Here is a 23562-nt window from a genome sequence, read left to right on the forward strand (position 1 = left end):
GACCTCAACTCATTAGAGCTCTCCTAATGAGGCCACTGTTTTATGACCTATTTGTAGATCAGTGATATTTATTTCTGAAATTCTTTAGCCAGGTCACCTTGCCTCCTAGTAGACCATCTCACAAATGTATGTTACTGCTCATAAACAAAAAGAGTCACACGAGAGAATGTAGATGAATAAACAATTACTCTCACTACTTAAATAATTTCTCCAATAAATGTAAAACATTATATCATTATACGCTTTATTTGCTGTTTCATATTAGAGGTTCTTACAAGGTAGTTTTTATATAACATGCAGTACAGTGGCAAGCCTAAATGGCCACTTCACACTTTTGATCATGACACCTATACAAATTTCAGTATGGATAGCAGCTATGTACCTGATTAAATAAATTATGCAAATATTTTGATGCATCTACTGTGTGCTAGCCAGTACATTAGATGCTGTGGGGACATATCACTTTCTAACATTATATTCTAAGTGATGTAAGAGAGAAAAATTCAAAGTTCTGTGGGAATAGGAAGGCAGAGTGGGGAGAGGACTGAAGTTGAGGGTAGGGAGGGAGACGGCAATCAGAAGAGGCTCTCCAGGACAATTCCTATTGGAAGTGGGTTTTGAAGGTTCCTTAACGTTTAGGCATTTGAGGATGTGTGAGAATGGGTATGCCCCGAAGAGCAAAGATAGAAAAGGGCAAGACAAGTTCTATAGCACAATCGGTTTGGCTAGAGCATTGGGTGCATGAGGGGAAATAGTAAGATATTAAGTCAGAAACATAATTTGCGCCAGATATTTAATGGGAATCTTTGAATGCCATGCCAAAGAATGGAAAGTAGGCAGAAGCTGGATGGGAATCTGTCCTTGCAAGATGGAAGTGTACTAGGTAAGATTTGGAGTTGAAAATGTTTTGCCTCCAAAAACTAAGGTGTGTGTCCTGAGGCAGAAGGAAGTAGAAGGTATATTTAATTGAGGTATCAGAGAACAGAGTTTTGGGCTGGCAGAGTATGTAAAAAATTAGAGGGGGGGATCCTGGAAGGTAGAGACCCACAGATGAGGTAAACAAAAAAACCTGCAATAAAACTCTACCTTAGCTGATCTCTAAGGATTACACACATGAGAGAGATCTCAGTAGGCCCAGATGATAAGCAGAGGCTGGAAGGTGAAAGAACTGAAGATGAAAGAACTTAGCCTCCTGTTCACCAAAGGGGAGACAAAGTTTAGAGTTTGTGTTTAGCAGGTTAACTATCCATTAGAATTAGAACTGCTACTCTTCAAAAGAATATAACAGAATCCAGAGACTCTATGATATATTAGTCATAATGTCCATGGTAGGATTATACATTCTGCCCCCTAAGCAACTATAGTTAACAGGACACCCCACCTCCCCCATTAACCTGCAATAGGTGTGTAGCAGATATGAGAAACAGAACTTTTTAAAGTCACTATTGTTTTAAGCTTTTGATTTTGGAGATTGGTTGTTCTTCCAATATAACCTAGCCTGCTCTGATTGAAAAAAAATTCCTTTTATCATATTAAGAGAACTCCCTTCTATCCTTAGTTTGTTTTAAAAATAGAAATGGGTGTTTGAATTTTATCAAATGCTTTTTACCATCATTTGAGATGATCACCTGATTTTTACTCCTTAATACACAAATGTAAATGGCATTAACTGATTTTTCTTATGTTAAGCCAATATTATCTTCCTGAAATAAAACGAAATTTGTCATGAGAAATTATCATTTTTATATATCAATGGATTCAGTTTGCTAGTAATTTTGTTCAGAAATTTTTCTTTGATATTCATGAATGAGATTGACCTGGAAGATTTCTTCTTGTAATTTCTTGTAATGTCCTTGTTGGTATCAAGTTTATGTTGCACCATAAAATGAGTTGGAGTCTATATTCTCTATTTTCATTGACTGAGAAAATCTGTGCAAGATTTACATTATTTTTTCCTTAAGTCTTTGGCACAACTAACCAGTGAGGCTATGTGAGCCTTGAGTTATCTCTGTATGAGGAATTTTAATTACTAACTTAATTTCTTCACTTATTATACTACTGTGTGTACTTTAACTTATTTTCTATTTCTCTGGTGTCAATTTTGTACATTATATATTCAAAAAATTTGCCATTTCATTGAAATTTCAATGTTTTAGGGATAAAGTTGTTTATAATATCCTATCAAGATATCCTATCAATGTCTGTAGGGTCTGTATAACATTTCCTTTTCCATTTCTGATATTGGTTATTTTTGTCTTTCATTTTTTTCATTTTTTATTTATAAGCTTTTACAAATGTTTATCAATTTTATTAATCACTTCAAGAAACCAAACAAGTTTGGCTTTTGCTGCTCTCACTTTCATGGCTGTTTTCTATTTTTATTTTATTTTGCTTTTATACTAATAATTTATTCTTCCTTTGACTTTCTTTTACTGTTCTTCCTGTAATTTATTGAGATGGATACTTCATTTACTATTTTTCCCTTTTTTTTTTTGATACCATGTTTAAGGCTACATATTTTCTTCTAAACACTGCTTTACCATGTCATATGTGATAAATATTTTAATGTAATTTTTTGTAATATTTTTATGTAATATATTTGGTAAGTTTTTAATATGTAATTTATGTGATATTTTCATTATTGTGCAGTTAAAATACTTTATAATTTCATTAGAATTTCTTATTTGACCCATGGGGTATGTAAAAGTATATGTCAATTTCAAAATATATGGGAATGTTTTAGTCATTGCTTTAAAAAATTGATTTCTAACATAAATTGCATCTTAGTTGCACAACATACTTTGTATGAATTCCATGCTTCGATATTTTTTGAGACTTGTTTTATGGCCTAGGATATAGTTAATTTTTGTAAATATTCTATGTGTGCCTAAAAAAAGTCATTTGCAGTGATAGATGCAGCCCTGAATTTTGTAAGAAAAGAAGCTCAGGAGATCCAGATATGATTCAAATCTTGATTCTACCATTTGGCAACTGTATGACATGGATGTTTTTCTTAAATTTTACATGCCTCAGTTTTGTCCCCTGTGAAATGAGGATTATAGTAGCTGGATTGAATAATATGATTCCAGGAAAGTGCCTAGCCCACTGAAAACTTCCAAGACATATGGTGGTTTCCTTGTTTTTGTAGTGCAAAACTTTAGCATAATTTTCTGTCTTTGACCTCACAAATTGTGAAAGAGAAAATAATATATAAATTATTTGAAGAACATGATAGAATAAATATATATTAAGATCTATATCATAGAGAGGATTCACTTTCTTTTCAGCCTCCATGATGACAATAACTGAGCATTCCTATAGCCTATTAAGAGCCTCAGTAAATTCCCAAATAAATGTAAACAGAGGAGAAGCCACATTCTTTTGCCACAGAGCAATAAATATAAATAAAATAATCATGAAAACAAAATCTCTAAATATTTGTAAATTTTAATGTATTCTTTTGTTCAAATGAATCATCGAAACTATAAATACAAACTATAATATAGCGACAAGGAGAAACATACATATAAAAATAAATGGAATTAATTCAAATTTGCACACAGAAGCAAAGTCATAGCTTTACGTGCTGTGATTACCAAAAGAGAAACAATAAAAATAAAAGTAATATGCTTTTAATGTAAAATGATACAAAAGCAAAACAAACCAAAAACTTAAGGAAGACAGATAAACCAACTGCCTTGAAGAAGGTGTGATATATATATATACATGTGTGTATACAATATATATACACACAGTATACATACATACACACACACACAATGGAATATTACTCAGCCATAAAAAGAATAAAATTCTGCCATTTGCAACAACATGGACATAGATGGTATTATGCTTAGTGAAATAAGTCAGCAAAAGACATACTGTATATTATCACTTATAAGTGGAATCTAAAAAATAAAACAAAAGAATGAATGTAACAAAACAGAAACAGACTCACAGATATAGAGGACAAACTAGTGGCTACCAATGGGGAGAGTGAAGGGGGAGGGACCAGATAGAGGTATTGGATTAAGAGGTACAAACTACTATGTATAAAATAAAATAAGCTACAAGGATATAATGTACAGCACAGGGAGTATAGCCAATCTTTTATAACATCTTGAAATGGAGTATAATCTATAAAAATATTGAATCATTATGTTGTACACCTGAAACTAATACAATATTGCAAATCAACTATACTTCAATAAAAATTAAAAATTTATAAACCATAAAGTTGAGTAGAAATAAGTTGAGACTTTTAAAAAATACTAAACATAAAATACAGAAACCACTGGCTGACAATAAATTAGAGAGAAAATATAAATGCATAATATTATCCCCATTTTATAGAGCAGGCAGCAGTGTAACATGGAGTAAAGCAACTCGCCTCAGATCATGTGGCAAATAAACAGTGCAGCCAGGATTAGAAGGTGAGCAGTCTGATTCCATAGTCTATGCTCACAACTAGTACACTAGTACACTATCCTGTTGATCTATATGCAGGATTGGGAAAGTCTTAAAATCTAGTAAAGAGGAAGGTAATTGTTACTGAATGAGGGAAGGAAGGATATAATGAGTCAGAAAGCAAAAAGCAAATACACAAACACCCAAATCCTACAAATCTATAGTAAATATTCATGGAGAGATAAGAGAATGAGCATAATGTGTTCATAAAAGAAGGGAACAAAATACTATTTTAAAAGAACAATGAAATTAAAATAAAATTATGATAATTAACAAATTATTCAATCATATTTTTGGAAGATAATGTCAAGGAAATTTCCCAGGAAGTAGAACTGAGACAGAGTTGGATAATATGAGCAAAAGGATAAAGAAATTCGAGAAACAGCCCACAAGGTGCAATATATTCGTAGCAGGAATTACTGACAGAGAAGTAAGAGAAAATAGAGGGAGAACATTATTAAAGGAATAATACATGAAAAGTTTCTAGTGCTGGAAGACATATGTCTCTAAATTGAAATTTTCCAGGACAATGAATGAAAACACAGCCACATCAAAGCATATCAACATGAAATTTCATATTACCAGTGATAAAGAAGAACCAGAAAGCTTTCAGAGACTGGGGGAAACAAGCCACAGGCAAATGGCTGGAAACTCAACTGGCATCAAGATTTTCTAAGCAATGTAAGAACCTCGGAGGCAGCAGAGACATGACCTCAAAATTCTGGATGAAAATGATTTTCAGTGGAGCCAAACTAATAAACAGTGTGATGGTAGAATTTTCAGATAAGCAAGGCCTGAAAAATATACCTTTCATGTACTTACAAGAAACTACTGGAAGATGTGCACTTTAAAAATGAGGAAAATAGGACAAACAGCAAAGGAGAAAAAGAGGTCAAACATGAAAGAGGAGTAAGGAGAAGTAGCAGAAAGATGGAGGGTGCAAGGGGTATCTCCAGGAGCAGAAAGAAAATTGATGAGTTGTCCGATGCTCTGAACATCTGGAAAATAATATTCGTTTGCTAGATCCTGAAATATTTGAAAAGAAATAGTAAGTATATACGAAACAAGCAAATAAAATGAGGCAATTTTCAATGCTAAGAAAAACAAGTTGCCTAAGAAAGAAATGCAATCATAGTAATTGTGTGATTTGCAGTGAACAGTATTTATGTCATCACAATAGTGTAACAACTGATTATTGATTTATCCAAAACTGTATACAACTATTTTGGAAGGGTGGAGTGGGAAAGAAGGCAAGTTTGGGTAAGAGAGCCAGATTCTTACCACTTCTCAGTGACTGGCAGCTCTCATCAGAACCATATTGTTGGGAACGATCAGTGGGAACAACCTCTCAAAGAAGTTTCCACACCAAAGCTTTTTTCTTGTGATTATTTCTCCCATTTATTTGTGATCATCACAGATAATTTAGTTTTCCTTTTGTCATCTCATTAGTTTTCTTTTTTTTTTTTGCAATCTCCCTTGTCTTTTTTTTTTAAGTTGTTTCCTTATTGACAGTGTTTCAGTTCTCTTTCCCTAGTACTTCATCTGATATACCACCTATTTTAATCTATTAATGGTTACTTTTAAGGCCTAAAAACTGAATCTTACATTTCTCTAATTAGTCACATTATGAATGAAGCAGTGTCTTTGGGTTTATTACATATAAGAGAAATAATCATTCATCTATTTTCTACCAGCTCATTCCCCACCTTGCTCTCATGCCCAGGATCTTGTGGGAGGGTTTGAGGAGTCCCAGCCTAATCTTGGCCTGGTCACCCTTGTCTTGACCTCGCAGCAGCAGCATTAACTGGGGGCTTCTTAGAAATGCAGCATCTCAGGTCACTTCCTATCTACTGATGTGGAACCTACATTTTACTGGGGTCTGGAGATGATTTGTGTGCACAGTGAAGTTTGGGAATTGGTGCTTTAGACAGCAGGCTGTCGCCTTGGGTTGGTAAACACTATATGTAGATTTTAGGCCCCAAGGTCAGGCAGTGGAGGAAGGACCAGCATCTTATTGTCTCTCAATCAAGAGGTTTACTCTTCTTCTAGAGGCAAAAAATATCAGTATAGCAGCTGATAGTTGTTCTAAAACATGATGTCATGGTTTGCACTGCACAAAGGGTCATGACAATAACATCTTTATTGTGAACATTTTTATCAATATAAATTGATCCTCTTTACACACATAAAACTTCTTTTCATTAAATTCTACTTTTCTAAAATTGAATAACTACTCCTGTCTTCTTTTTCTTCATTTTCCCCAATATAGCTTTTATTTTTTAAATGTTTAAGTATTATTTTGTTTTTATATATATAGAGAGAGTTTATATTCAGATTTTGTTTTTCACAAACCAATTTGAAAGTTAATTTTCACAGTTGATATATTTGATTTCACATTTTCACCTTATTTTGAGCTTTTGGCTCAGCACTTCCTTGCTGCCTATTCAATTTCATTCTTTTAATATATAGACTCTGTTTTAAATACTTTTATCTTCTCCATTGACTTTGAAGGTTTATACCCAATTTCTCTGAATTATTTTTGCCACATTGCTGCAAAATGATTCTTTGACATTTCTTGCAGTTTTGAAACTCTTTTCCATCAACTATTTACACTTAACTCTAGATTTAGTGGCTCTTAATGCAACTTGCTTTTCAAACTATGACATCCTCATTTGGGGTTCTTATCTTGGCTTTACTCCTTGAGAGTTGGAGCACATCCACAGTAACGCTTTGTATGAAGGGCAGGTGGGCATTATGCTCACTGAGTCTGTGGCTCTTTTCTTCTTCTTCTCCTTCTCTTTCTTCTCCTCCTTCTCCTTCTTCTTTTTTTAAACCAATTTTCATTCAGTTTATTACATCATGTCTTGCTACTCATAAGACAGGGATGAAATGCACATAAGGTGATTCTCCTCCATTTCTCATTGCTGTCTGGAATTTACTCTTAAGAAAAATGTCTTAGCCCCAGTTATTTTTATTTCTTGGTGTGTACCATTTTTTTCCCTGTCCAGATGTTTTTCCTTGTAATGAGCATTTTCTACCTGCAAAATAGGGATATTTTTCATCTCTGAAAATTTCTTTCAATTCCTTCTGCCATTACCATCATTTCTATTCCTGTTGTTTTGATGATTCCTTTTGGGAGCCCCTATAACTTTTAGCTCCTGCTTGTGTCCTATGTTCTCCATTTTATAGTCCTTCCTCACCTCCTTTTTTATTCTTGTCTTTTCTGAGGGAGATTCTTAAGGTGGTGGGCTACATTTACAGTTCCATTTTGTGCAGTTGACTGTCCTCTGTGCCTCTGGGGGGACATTAATCCTGCTCTGACATTTTTAGTTTCCCTTTTCTCAGTCAGCACTGGCTTATTTTCATGTGAGTCTGGTCTCCTCTTGTAAATTTCTGCTTCTGTTTCATAGAGGCTGTATCTTCCTGAATCCTGAGGATGTCAAACATGTTTCTACAAGTTTCTTCTGGATCCTATGAAAAATATTGTTGAGGTACAGTTTTCCTCTGACTATTCATGATATTCTCTTCCCTGTGTGTAGCAACTTGTTTTGAATGGCCCCGTGTGGCTGGGTTATTGTTATTGTTCTTGCTTTTATGGAGGAGAGAGAGCTCTAAACCCAGAGTCTGCAGGTCACTCTTGGCACCTCCTACCCTCCTGGCTGCTATGGGAATCCCCTTCTGCTTTCGATAGGCAAAGCTTCCAGTGACTTCTTCCTGGGATTGCTCTGCTGGGTTTTGATGGACTTTTGTTCTCCTCACTGGATGGAGTGGACCGAAGTCTAAAATCCACAGTTTGGATTGCTCAGATGGTCCCTCTCATCTCATCCTCACCTACAACGCTTTGCTGTTGCTCTCAGCAATCAATACTCCATTGCCAACGCTGACTACTTTATACTGGGATTTTTTTTGTAGTTTCTGACCCAGAATAACTCAAGAAGGTGGAAATAAGAAAGTGGGAAGGAAGAGGAGGACCTGTAGTGATGCCATAAAGCAACAGAAATGGAACAATGTGTTAAATGTGCACTGTTCCCGTTATTACTCGATGACCCCACTTGGGGTCTTGAGCCAAGGAGAGAAGCAGAAAGTAAAGGGTCTTCTTATCTCTTTTTATGTTGGAAATCGTAGAGCCACTGAATGTGTCCATTTATCATTCTAGTATTATCAACCTTTCATTTAGTTGAAATAAACCCCAGATTCCAGAAATAGATAGGCAGGTAATCCCATTCACAGCTCCACAGGGAGTTTATATATTTTGCTTTGCCTTCAGAGATATTAATTATCGTTGAATTGGAATTCAAGAAAAGATGTTAAAGAGCTGCTAGCTGGTGATGGTGAGGTTAACTTTTGCCCCTGGAATAAGCCAAAATTTTACTAATAGTACCTTCTGAAAATAAGGTACACACAGCTGTTATATGTTATGCCAATTATGTGTATCAGCCCGCTTCTGGATCAACTAGCTCCCTTCCAGAATTCCAACTGAAAAATGTAGTTTATGTATGTAATACTTTTCACACTGTGCTGGAACTGTGCATTATCTTGCATAGTTAATCACTATTCTTTGCTGAGTAAAGTTTGGCTTTCAGTGATGTAGACAGAGCGAGAAGAAGCAAGCTGAGTTAGATTCAGGCTCAGTATATAATAGCAGAAGCCCAGGAAGGCAAACTAGGATATCTACCAAGAGAAACTTTCATTGCTTCTGGAACTGTAAATGATCAAATTCATACATAGTTACTATTCCTTGACAGATCATGTTTACTGAATTCTGAATGTTTTCACTCATCAGCAAATGACCTCGAGGATGTGTCCTTAGAACATATCACTTCTCTCTTAACTCATTTAAGTATCTTCCAAATACTTAAATCAAATAAAATTGAAAATCAATCCACCTTGGCCTACAGTACTCTCATGTGGACTGTTTTAATTGTAAGAGGTATAATCAAAACATGTCTTAGAAATTCTCTTTCTGGCCTTCCGTGTTTTCAGTGTGGCTATGAGGGAGAGACTCCTGAGAAGGCAGGGATCCCCAAATGAACAGTTTATTGTAAAGAAAAGAACAGACTTCCAGTATTGCTGCTGTTCTGGTGGGTGCAGGAGAACTATCTCCAGATAGTTCCTGGGGAGAATGTTCTGGGCTTTTTTGTTTATCAATAAAACTTGTGCATCATCTTTAGAAAATGTAGCATTTTTACTAGAATTTAACATATTCAAAAATTATGACTTGTTAGAAAGAATAAATCACATTTGGAAAAGGTTTTAATATAACTCAGTATTATATATCCTTCCTGAAGGCCTTTAAAGATTAGCCCTTCACTCAGCTGATGCATGAGGGGAAAGGAAAATTGGTTTTTAATAAAGTCGCTTTTGAAGAGTCATTTTTCTTTCCACATTGCTTTTCACAGCAGGTATCACTGTCCTCTTGTTTGGTTTCACTTTCTACATCTTGGTGGAAATTGGAAGCGGTCAGTTACATATCTCTTACAGAAATCTCAAAGACATGAGAGAACATTTTAAAGTTGACTCAATTTACATAGTGACGGAAGAACTGCCAAAAATCTAGAACTCTAATGACACTTAATTCAAATCAATAAACTAGTGACCACGGATCAGATTAAGTAATCCAGACTGTGGGAAATGACCCAATGTTGAACTATTTTGTTCTTGTTTTGGCCAAACCATATGGCAAGACTACCTCTGAGACAGTGAGGATGGGGTTCCCCTGTATCCTAGGAGACTAGGCAGGTGTACCGTCAATCATCCTGGCAGTGGTCCAGGTGGTCACAAAACACCGAGCTGATCTCCCTGTGCTATGCAGCTGCTTCCCACTAGCTATCTATTTTACATTTGGTAGTGTATATATGTCCATGCCACTCTCTCACTTCATCCCAGCTTACCCTTCCCCCTCCCCATGTCCTCAAGTCCATTCTCTACGTCTGTGTCTTTATTCTTGTCCTGCCCCTAGGTTCTTCAGAACCATTTTTATTTGTTTGTTTTTTAGATTTCATATATATGTGTTAGCATACAGTATTTGTTTTTCTCAGAAACACTTTTAAAGGGGTGCTCTCAGACAACTAGTCTGTAGGGACTCAGGCCAGAATAAATTGGCCACAAAAAGGAAGCACAATCTCATTTTATAGACAAACAGGTAAAGCCAGTGACAGGATTACTCGAGAGACCCCCCCAGATAATCCACTGTAGACAAAAAAGTTCAAGTATTTAATAACATTGATCTTTTCTCCATTCCAGATTTTTTTCTTAAAATTATGAATTCTGCTGCATAAAAGATACTAAATATAATTGTGTTTGTATTGTATATTATACACTTTACTTCTGAATGTACAAATTAATGTTAATGCTTATGTCTTTACTATGAAACATTTTAAGTTAGTGTAAACCCCATGCAATTTAGTTTATTTATGTCGCTAAGCTGCACTGCAGTATCAATGATGGGATATATTAGGAGATTTGGGACGTTTGGCCCCATAAGGCAATTTATAAAAATTATTGCAAAACCTGGGGATAGCCTCAGTCTGTTGTGTTTTATTGCTTAATTATCAAGTTGTCAAAAAGTGGCACCATATAAACTGAGTGATGCTTTTTTACCTGTTCACTTACTTTTTATCGGGATAATGAGCTGTGGAATGACAGGAAGAATCTTGTTCCCCCCGTGTTTCAGCATGTCGTGGATTCCTTGCCGAGCAAAAAATTCGTAGGGAAATGTCATTTCACAGAGCCCATCAAAAAACAGAGGCAGATAATGATGGTAATCCAGCTTCTCAATTTCTACCTGAAAGGAGAGAGAAAAAATGCTAGGTGAAAACAAAAATGAGGCAAAGCATGGCTGGGCCAACCGTGAAGCTGTCACTAACTTAGAAGAAGCAAGTTCTTCAGAACTTCAGGAAGATTTTATTAGCCAACTCATGTAACAACCTGAGGTATGTTGTCACGTCTTTAATCTAGTAGTAATGAGGTTAAAATCATTGACCTTTAAATATTAACAGATTAAAATCATTAATAATCTACATTGGGAGCATTTTAGTACTTTTTGGGGGCGGTTCTTAGGTTAATTTTTTACCATTTGGCACAAAGGCAATACTGAAAAGGGATTCAAAAAGTCCATGGTATGTATGCTGAAAAAAATATGTATCTATATATAAAATAATAAAATGGGAAAGAAACAGTTGAAAGGAGATTAACATCTGAATTTCGAACAAAAATCTAATAGGTATTGCACATTAATATATTATTGTGAGATATGTCTCTTCAGGACCTGGCAAATATGAGAGTAAGGGGTAAAATATGATTCTATGGATGTCTCCTGGAGCCTGCATGTCAGGTAGAATGTTGGTGCCATCAAGAAAAAATGGGGAAGACACACATTGAGCTGAACCTAAACAGACCATTGACCCCTCAGAATTAAAATATCCCAAACTCTCCTCTGCTTCTTCTGGGACCAGAGATATACCACTTCTATATACTTCACTCTCAATAATGCTTGCATGACCTCTTGTCCAGATCTTTGCAATAGTGTCAAGCACCGAGAGGAATAGGAACAAAATTTCCAGAACGGAGAAAAGAGATGGCACTTTGGCAGCTGTTCAGATATAGATTTGCTCTAGCCTGGGTCCTCTACTATCTAGAGTATCCATGACCTGACTTTCTACCTGCAAGGTGACAGGAGTGATGATGATATCATGGATGGAAAGATGTCAACAGACAGACTGTGGATATAACACACCTACGGAGCAAAGGATTCAGTGTTCCCAGTAAGAGGTGCAAATTTCCCTGATTTTCATGTCCTTATGAAGGTGCCCAGCTTCCAATTATCACCTTATAATTAAGTGAGGAGCCCAACAAGACCTCAGAGAAACCTTTTTACATTAGGAGGTTTTCATACCCTCCAGTTGTCTCCCAGAATTCTGGAGTTTCTAGCCATGTGCCTGCCTGGGCCTGGGTGTGAGTAACTGATAACAACCCAACCACATTTCTGAGTGCTTACTGTAAGTCCGGGTGAATCAAATGTCCTACAATTCCCCAAGCAGGAGGTCTGTCTCCAGACTGCTCATGAACTACCCAGCCAACTAAGGAAGTAAGCACTCAGATTCGAATATTCATGCCCTTTGGGAAGTGCAGCTTGGAAAATGAATCCTAAATGGAGGTATATACAGATATGTTTTACTTTATATTCCTTCAATAGTTGTAAAAGTTGCTTTATTCATAGTAAAAGTTTATGAAGTATATATTTAATACCAACCTTCTCAAGGGTTGTTGTGTATCTGAGAACATTTTAGAACATGATTTTGCACAATTAAAAAAATATTGTTACATCATTCAGCTCCAAAAGTATTATACAATGTTGTTACCTATCATTTTACCTTGTAACTTAACTTCATAATTCAAGTGTCATCTGTACTATATTTTGACTTGTACTTTTGATATTTTGCTAAATATTTAAGCCCATTGTCACAGTTTTACATATGTCTCTTATAAAGTAGAAAATCATTAAATTTTCTACTTTAATATGATCTAAGACTTTGTATTTTAATATATTAAGCATTCACATTTATGGCTATGTCTAGTTAACTTCTGTCATCTTATTTTTTTTGGTCTCTGAATTTCATTTTTCATTTACATTTTCCTTTCAACTTTGTATTTTTGTTATGTGGATTGTTTTCTTTACATTTTTGTGTCTGATGATTTGAAAGATAAAGCCTATTTAAATATTTTATTGGAGCTATCTCACAGTGTTCTCAAATATTTTAAAACATATGTATCTTAGATAAGTAAGTTAAAAATCTCCTACTAAGATAACTGACATGCCAATTTTTCTTTGGAATTTTGTTGGGTTTTTTTTTTTTTTTTTGGTATGATTTGGGGCCGCAATTCCAACATCAACAACAGCAACAATAAAAATGCCATGTTTATGATACCAGACACTATTGTAAATACTTATGTGTATTAGTTCACTTAATCCTCATAACAGTTCTAAGAGGTAGGTATTACTGGCATCCCAATTTTCAGTATAAGGAAACTGAGGCACAGAGAGGTTTAATAACTTGCCTAAGATTTGCAGCTAGTTAGTGATAGAACTGGGATCCAAACCCAAGCAGTCTGGCTGCAGGACATGATACTACTTATCAGGCTATGTTGTGAGGCATGTCAAGGTTCAGCATTATTGGAATCTCCTTGTGAACTGGTCCCTTTATCCTCCTGTCTTTATCCTCTTTATTATTATTAATGCAGTCTGTCTTAGTCTAATCTAATACTAATATTGCTGTCACTGGCTTGTCTACTTTATCTTTCTCTCTACTTTTACTTTCTTCCTTCCTCTGACATTATGTTTAAGAATATCTTTTTTAGGTGGAGCTCCAGAAGCAAAGTCATGAGAATGTTGGAGGGAGTGGGTACCACTTCCGTGGGCCATGTCTGGTAGTCACACTCCAGAGGGAGACTATTGCTTACTGCAGTGCTGCGTGCAGGACAAGGAACATCCAAGATACCTGATCCCAGAGATTTGCAAATGGTTTTACCATTTGGGCTGGGTCACTGGGACTGGAGGAGGAATTAGCTTGAAGCGTGGCCGTGTGGCTGACAGGGTGTTGGTGCTCCAGCCGGGTCTCAGGCCTGAGCCTCTGAAGTGGGAGAGCCGAGTTCAGGATATTGGACCACCAGAGACCTCCGGGCCCCATGTAATATCAATCGGTGAGAGCTCTCCCAGAGATCTCCATCTCAATGCTAACACACAGCTCCACCCAAAGGCCAGCAGGCTGCAGTATTGGATGTCCCATGCCAAACAACTACCAAGAGAGGAACACAACCTGACCCATTAGCAGTAAGGATGCCTAAAATCATACTAAGTTCACAGACACCCCAAAACACCAACGGACGCAGCCTTGCCCACCAGAAAGACAAGATCCAGCCCCACCCACCAGAAAACAGGCACCAGTCCCCTCCCCTAGGAAGCCTACACAAGCCACTAAACCAACCTTACCCAAGGGAGGCAGACATCAAAAACAACGGGAACTACAAACCTGCAGCCTGCAAAAAGGAGACCCCAAACACAGTAAGTTAAGCAAAATGGGAAGACAGAGAAATATGCAGCAGATGAAGGAGCAATGTAAAAACCCACCAGACCAAACAAATGAAGAGGAAATAGGCAGTCTACCTGAAGAAGGATTCAGAGTAATGATAGTAAAGATGACCCAAAATCTCAGAAATAGAATGGAGAAAATACAAGAAACGTTTAACAAGGACGTAGTAGAACTAAAGAGCAAACAAACAATGATGAACAACACAATAAATGAAATTAAAAATTCTCTAGAAGGAATCAATAGCAGAATAACTGATGGAGGAGAACAGATAAGTGACCTGGAAGATAAAATAGTGGAAATGACTACTGCAGAGCAGAATAATGAAAATAATTGAGGACAGTCTCAGAGACCTATGGGACAACATTAAACACACAAACATTCGAATTATAGGGGTCTCAGAAGAGAAGAAAAAAGGGTCTGAGAAAATATTTGAAGAGATTATAGTTGAAAATTTCCCTAACATGGGAAAGGAAATAGTTAATCAAGTCCAGGAAGTGCAAAGAGTCCCATACAAGATAAAACCAAGGAGAAACACTCCAAGACACATATTAATCAAACTATTAGAAATGAAATACAAAGAAAAAATATTAAAAGCAGTAAGGGAAAAGCAACAAATAACATACAAGGAAATCTCCATAAGGTTAACAGCTGATCTTTCAGCAGAAATTCTGCAAGTTAAGAGGGAGTGGCAGGACATATTTAAACTGATGAAAGGGAAAAACACACCCAAGATTCCTCTACCCAGCAAAGATCTGATTCAGATTTGACAGAGAAATTAAAACATTTATAGATGAGCAAAAGCTAAGAGAATTCAGCACCACCAAACCAGCATTACAACAAATACTAATGGAACTTCTCTAAGCAGGAAACACAAGAGAAGGAAAAGATCTACAATAACAAGCCTAAAACAATTAAGAAAATGGTAATAGGAACATATATAATGATAACTACTTTAAATGTAAATGGATTAAATGCTCCAACCAAACGACACAGACTGGCTGAATGGACCCATATATATAGGTTGTCTACAAGAGGCCCAGTTCAGACCTAGGGACCCATACAGGTTGAAAGTAAGAGGATGGAAAAAGATATTCCAGGTAAACGGAAAACAAAAGAAAGCTGGAGTAGCAATTCTCATATCAGACAAAATAGACTTTAAAATAAAGACTATTACAAGAGACAAAGAAGGCCACTACATAATGATCAAGGGATCGATCCAAGAAGAAGATATAACAATTGTAAATATTTATGCACCCAACGTAGGAGCAACTCAATATATTAGGCAAATGCTAACAGTCATAAAAGGGGAAATCGACAGTAACACACTCATAGTAGGGGACTTTTTACCAATGGACAGATCATCCAAAATGAAAATAAATAAGGAAACACAAGCTTTAAATGACACATTAGACCAGCTGCACGTAATTGGTATTTATAGGATATTCCATCCAAAAACCACAGAATACACTTTCTTCTCAAGTGCTCATGGAACATACTCCAGGATAGATCATATCTTGGGTCACAAATCAAGTAAATTTAAGAAAATTGAAACCGTATCAAGTATCTCTTTGGACCACAATGCTATGAGACTAGATATCAATTACAAGAAAAAAACTAAAAAATACAAACACATGGTGGCTAAACAATACACTACTAAATAACCAAGAAACCACTGAAGAAATCAAAGAGGGAATCAAAAAATACCTAGAAACAAATGACAATGAAAACTCAAGGACACAAAACCTATGGGATGAATCAAAAGCAGTTCTAAGGGGGAAGTTTATATCAATAAAATCCTACCTCAAGAAACAAGAAAAATCTTGAATTAACAACCTAAACTTATACCTAAAGCAATTAGAGAAAGAAGAGCAAAAGAACCCCAAGTTAGCAGAAGGAAAGAAATCATAAAGGTTAGATCAGAAGTAAATGAAAAAGGAATTAAGGAAACAAGAGCAAAGATCAATAAAACTAAAAGATGGTTCTTTGAGAAGATAAACAAAATTGATAAACCACTAGCCAGACTCATCAAGAAAAAAAGGGAAAAGACTCAAATAAACAGAATTAGAAATGAAAAAGGAGAAGTAACAACGGACCCTGCAGAAATACAAGGGATCATGAGAGATTACTACAAGCAACTATATACCAATAAAATGGACAGCCTGGAAGAAATGGACAAATTCTTAAAAAAGCACAACGTTCCAAGACTGAACCAGGAAGAAATAGAAAATATGAACAGACCAATCACAAGCACTGAAATTGAAACTGGGATTAAAAATCTTCCAATAAACAAAAGCCCAGGACCAGATGGCTTCTCAGGTGAATTCTATCAAACATCTAGAGGAGAGCTAACACCTACCCTTCTCAAACTCTTCCAAAATACAGCAGAGGGAGGAACACTCCCAAACTCATTTTATGAGGTTACCATCACCCTGATACCAGAACCAGACAAAGATGTCACAAAAAAAGAAAACTACAAACCAATATCACTGATGAACATAGATGCAAAAATCCTCAACACAAAGCTAGCAAACAGAATCCAACAGCACATTAAAAGGATCATACACCATGGTCAAGGTGGGTTTATCCCAGGAATGCAAGTATTCTTCAATATACACAAATCAATCAATGTGATAAACCATATTAACAACATGAAGGAGAAAAACCATACGATCATCTCAATAGATGCAGAAAAAGCTTTTGACAAAATTCAACACCCATTTATAAAAAAAACCCTGTATAGAGGGAACTTACCCCAACATAATAAAGGCTATAGATGACAAACCCACAGCCAACATTGTCCTCAATGGTGAAAAACTGAAACCATTTCCTCTAAAATCAGGAACAAGACATGGATGCCCACTCTCAGCACTGTTATTCAACATAGTTTTGTAAGTTTTAACCACAGGAATCAGAGAAGAAAAAGAAATAAAAGGAATGCAAATCAGAAAAGAAGAAGTAAAGCTGTCACTGTTTGCACATGACATGATACCATACATAGAGAATCCTAAGACTCTACCAGAAAACTACTAGAGCTAATCAATGAATTTGTAAAGTAGCAGGATACAAAATTAAGGCAGAGAAATCTCTTGCATTCCTATATACTAATGATGAAAAATCTGAAAGAGAAATTAAGGAAACACTCCCATTTACCATTGCAAGAAAAAGAATAAAATACCTAGGACTAAACTTACCTAAGGAGACAAAAGACCTGTATGCAGAAAACTATAAGACACTGATGAAAGAAATTAAAGATAATACAAACAGATGGAGAGATATACCATGTTCTTAGATTGGAAGAATCAACATTGTGAAAATGACTATACTACCCAAAGCAATCTACAGATTCAATGCAATCCCTATCAAACTACCAATGACATTTTTCACAGAACTAGAAGAAAAAAATTTACAATTTGTATGGAAACACAAAAGACGCTGAATATCCAAAGCAATCTTGAGAAAGAAAAACGGAGCTGGGGGAATCAGGCTTCCAGACTTCAGACTATACAACAAAGCTACAGTAATCAAGACAGTATGGTACTGGCACACAAACAGAAATATAGATCAATGGAACAGGATGGAAAGTCCAGAGATAAACCCACACACATATGGTCACCTTATCTTTGACAAAGGAGGCAAGAATATACAGTGGAGAAAAGACAGCCCTTCAATAAGTGGTGCTGGGAAAACTGGACAGCTACATGTAAAAGAATGAAATTAGAAGACTCCCTAGCACCCTACACAAAAATAAACTCAAAATGGATTAAAGACCTAAATGTAAGGCCAGACACTATAAAACTCTTAGAGGAAAACATAGGCAGAACACTCTATGACATACATCACAGCAAGATCCTTTTTGACCCACCTCCTAGACAAATGGAAATAAAAACAAAAATAAACAAATGGGACCTAATGAAACTTAAAAGCTTTTGCACAGCAAAGGAAACCATAAACAAGATGAAAAGACAACCCTCAGAATAGGAGAAAATATTTGCAAATGAAGCAATGACCAAGGATTAATCTCCAAAATATACAAGCAGCTCATGCAGCTCAGTATGAAAGAAAACAAACAACCCAATCCAAAAATGGACAGAAGCTTTAAATAGACATTTCTCTAAAGAGGATATACAGATTGCCAACAAACACATGAAAGGATGCTCACTCTCACTAGTCATTAGAGAAATGCAAATCGAAATTACAATGTGATATCATCTCACACCAGTCAGAATGGCCATCATCAAAAAATCTATAAACGATAAATGCTGGAGAGCTTGTGGAGAAAAGTGAACCCTGTTGCACTATTGGTGGGAATGTAAAGTGACACAGCCACTATGGAGAACAGTATGGAGGTTCCTTAAAAAACTACAAATAGAACTACTATACAACACAGCAATCCCACTACTGGGAATATACCCTGAGAAAATCATAATTCAAAAAGAGTCATGTACCACAATGTTCATTGCAGCTCTATTTGCAATAGCCAGGACATGGAAGCAACCTAGGTGTCCACTGACAGATGAATGGATAAAGAAGCTGTGGCACATATATATAATGGAATATTACTCAGCCATAAAAAGAAACTAAACTGAGTTATTTGTAGTGAGGTGGATGGACCTAGGGTCTGTCATACAGAGTGAAGTAAGTCAGAAAGAGAAAAACAAATACCATATGCTAACACATATATTTGGAATCTAAAACACAATCCAAAATGTTTGGATCTGATGAAACTAGGGGCAGGACAGCAATAAAGACACAGATGTAGAAAATGGACTTGAGGACATGGGGAGGGGGAAGGGTAAACTGGGATGAAGTAAGAGAGTATCATTAACATATATATACTACCAAATGTAAAATAGGTAGCTAGTGGGAAGCAGCAGCATAGCACAGGGAGATCAGCTCGGTGCTTTTTGACCACCTAGAGGGGTGGGATAGGGAGGGTGGGAGGGAGACGCAAGAGGGTTGAGATATGTGGATATATGTATACATATAGCTGATTCACTTTGTTATACAGCAGAAACTAACACAGCAACGTAAAGCAATTATACTCCAATAAAGATGTTTAAAAAAATTAAAGAATATCTTTTCCAAGTAGCTTATAGTTGAATTTGTTTTTTCCTCTCGCATTTTGTAATATGTGTTCAAACAACAAATATCAAGCATACATATGATTCTTAATTTCAAAAGTTTTGAAAAAGAAAGAAAAGCAATGGGAGCAAGGATAAAGGAAAAGAAAAAAAGAGGGAGCATTTGAAAGACAGTAAAATTGAATGAAAGACTGAGTGAAAGAGACCGAGAAAGAAAAAGATTTTCTCTGTGTCTTTAACTCCTCCTAGCTCACTGACCACAACAGTTCTTTCATACCAGAAATTCTTGTAAGTTCTTCTTCTGATCTGTTTATCAATTATTTGGCATGTCTATTTCACTCAGATCTATTGTCTTAATGGAATAACAACTTGCCAGTATAGTTTGAGGTCAAAAACTTCTTTAAACACTGTAGACAGCTCTCTACTTGCCACAGGGTGACTTTTTTGTACATAACTCTTTTCTGTTTGCATATCTTCTGTTTCCTCTTTATTATTTTAATATTGTTTCAGTTGATGGATTTGGCTAGGGCTTGGGAAACATTCTCACATTCCATTTACAATCAGGAGCTTTGTCTGTATTTGTTTTGTTTTGTTTTTAATGATATATCTGACATGATATATCTGACTTCTCCTTAATGTATTTTTCTTTTTATCTGAAGAGCTCCTCCTAGCTACCACAATATTTTCACATTGTTTTCCACAATAAAGGTATCAATGTTTCTTCACTCCCATCTCTCTTCAACCTGGGAGACCCTGGTGGGACATTAGTCAGGAGCCACAGCAGGTCGGGACCCGAGCATATGGAGAAAGGAAATAGGAAGGAAAAAATAGAAACAGGTAGATTAATTAAGAGACTGTTGCAGTAATCCAGGTAAAGAAAGTTGGTGGCTTAGGGTAAGCTGGTAGTAAGCAAAATGGTGGAAAAGTGAATGAAATAAGGACTTGTTTGGAGATAGAATCGATCAAACTGCTGATGGATTGAATGCAGAATTTGAAGGAAGGAAATCAAGGATGAATTCCAGTGATGAGGGTGTGGTGTCAGGGGGCCCAGGGAAAACAGTTTCACAAGGCCAATTACATCATGTTAATGAGAGCTGAAAAGGGACCAAAGGATTGAACAAAACGAAGGTCACTGGGAACGTGGATTGTTCCTTCACTGCATGCTGTCCTTCTGCATCATTGTTCCCTGGAGACACTGGTGCCTTTTGTTCCCCAGACAGCAGTGCATCACTCATTCCTCCTTAGAAACTTCCTTTGAATGCACTCCTCCCTTTCTCTCCAGACCTCTCAGTTTCTGGCAACTCCTTTCATCTAGATTTCAGTTCAGTGTGGCCCTTTTACCACTGCCTACTGCCCTGTTTGATTTCTTTGCGGTCCTTATCATTTATACATTGCAATTTCTTAAGTTCTGTTGTTCAGGGAGCTTGTCATTGCCTAGAAGGGTGTTTGGCACATAATAGGTGAATACTCAATAAGCATGTGTTTGAGTTTTAATTCTGACCTTTTGAATCTGTCCTCCGAGCTAACTCTGAGAAGCATACTCAGCTAAGGAACAATGGCCAGATGATGAATGGTCATATCTAGAGCTGAGGGCGGGGACCATGGCAGAGTGCACAGAGGGCTGGTGCTGAACACTGACCCTGTAGCATGAAGAAGCATGTACATTTCTATAAACTTAGGTATCCTACAAATAAAATGCCATGTTTTCTCTATTAAGATTGCAGTAATTATTCACATTTCAGGAATTTTGTGAGTATTTTAACAGACAATCAGGATGGGCTTCTTGGTGCTTCTATTTACCCTCATTTCACTAGAAATCATTTAGGGTTTAATTTGCTATTCTGTTTAGCTTTAAAACTTTAGAAGGAAAAGTTTCTGTTGTTTGTAGTATCATCAAAAACAAACATATTAATGTACATTTATAATTAATATATTGGAATAATACAAGATCGTCTTTCTAAAGTAGTTGGATGTTGAGAATAATTCAAGATTAAAACCAAAATTTAAACTAGAGATAAATTAGGAGATCCCTTATTTACCATTGTGTGTGTATTTGTCAGATGGTGACTACTATCCCTTACAGGTCTTCTAAATTGCTGGCTTCATTTATTCATTTAAACTTACAAAAAATAATTTTTACTGTTTACTTAGCAATAAACCTTTTTCAGTTATGTAAATTATTTTTCTTCTAAGATAATTTCTTAGTAACAAATATTATACTTTATATTTCTTTACTATTACTGTAAAAATAGCAGGTTTCAAACTTTTATAAAATTTGGGAATCTTTCTTCAAAGTTTATGCAAGAATTCCAAAATTGAAAGAAAACTGTATGAAGTGAGACAAACAACAAGGGCTGTTTTAAACATATCAGATAAAATTTCATGGTAAAATGCTGATTGATGACAGCTTGGCTATTAACTCCAGAAACATCAAGCATTCTACTCACATAATCTCTCTCTTTTAAATTTATGTTTTATAACTTTTTAAAGATCACATAGCACCTACAAGGTGATCTTTAAATCTTACAGTGACTTTTGGCCAAAAGCAATACAATTCTAACTTCACCTGTCCTATCAGATATGCCTTTTTATCCCCATAACAAATGTGCCAGGCAGTAACGCTGCACTAAGAGGTCAGAAAAACAATGAGGTTATGATTTTCATTAAAAACACTCAAATCGGAAACTTACTCTTACACTTTCCATATCCTTGCTTCAATTAACAAATGGAATATCATTTACAATATCTGTTATTACAAGTTCTGTAGTAATAACTGAGAATCTTGCTTAGAATCACAAAAATCTGAAAAAGTGTACTTATCTATTAACATACTATGACCTCATTTAGTCTTATTATGACATTTCTAAAATAAAGTTTTAACTTACTCTTTTCAATCCTTAAGGCAGCTGTTGAACTATTGCAAGAGGTCTTACAAGTTATATAGGCATTAAGCATGTTTGCAGATGATATATATAACATATTTCAAACATGGATGCACTTTTCTTTTTCAAATGTGTGGATGTGTTTGTGATGAGTCACTGAAAATAATTTATGTCATTTTACATTTTCTCAATGATACTGAATATTTAACTAAAATCCTATAATAGTACATGATGCAAAAATTAAGCATTTTTAACATGAAAAATGTTCTTTGGTGTCAAAAAGGAGATTTCTTGCAGGATGGCAGACAAGGATAATGTGGATCCTTAAACTGTTATAAAGTCTAATAAACACCAAAACATGTTAAATTCAAAGTTGAGGTCAGGAGATCCTCAGATGCTAGAGATAAAGACAAAATCAAGAGTCACAGGGTGATGCCCCATGACCCTAGGCTGTATCAGACACAGACCAGATCAGAAGACTGGAAATGAGCTTTTAAAGTCTCAGGAGTTTAGGAAAACAGGGTGCTTGGCAAGAAAAGGGGGTTAAGATGAAACTCCTGCACCCAACAGGACCCTTGAAGGGCTGTCCCACTTGTGAAAAGAGGACCAGAAACTCTCTTCCCATGAGTTTGTGGAAATAGAAAGAGAGCTTAGTGTTTGACAAAGCTCTTGATGGGAAAAACTTCATCTGAGAAACAGAAACCCAAAGGAATTAATCAAGGAAGTCAAGGAATTAAGAAAAAAAATTGTTTTCTGACCACTGAAAGGAAACTTTTGGGGTCCAGATAAAAGCAAATACAAAAATGTTAATACTTGCATAACAGAAAATATATAGTATCATTAACCTTAAAATCCAATAGTTGTTTGGAGAATAGATTGGCCGCAAATGAAAAGAGTAGAGGGGTCTGGATCACAGAACTGAGGGACCAACACAGAGTCAGCACAGGGAGATAGGGCAATGGAAAAGATGCAGATAAGTCCCAACCTGAGATGCTCCCACACTTGATTCATGGGAGTTCCAGAGAGGACAGAGTATGGAGAAAG

The 23562-nt window shown here is 36.0% G+C and overlaps 1 protein-coding gene across 1 annotated transcript in view; it reads right to left on the reverse strand.

Annotated features, from left to right (window-relative positions):
• The window catches only part of PACRG (parkin coregulated), a 542101-nt gene that overhangs the window by 227153 nt on the left and 291386 nt on the right, over positions 1 to 23562 (reverse strand). The window contains exon 3 of the mRNA XM_082633523.1: positions 11080 to 11251. Coding sequence (XP_082489649.1) covers positions 11080 to 11251 — 172 coding nt within the window. The remainder of the gene's footprint in view (positions 1 to 11079; positions 11252 to 23562) is intronic.

The sequence above is a fragment of the Mesoplodon mirus genome, assembly GCF_964341445.2.
Source record: "Mesoplodon mirus genome assembly, chromosome: 10".
Taxonomy (NCBI): Eukaryota; Metazoa; Chordata; class Mammalia; order Artiodactyla; family Ziphiidae; genus Mesoplodon; species Mesoplodon mirus.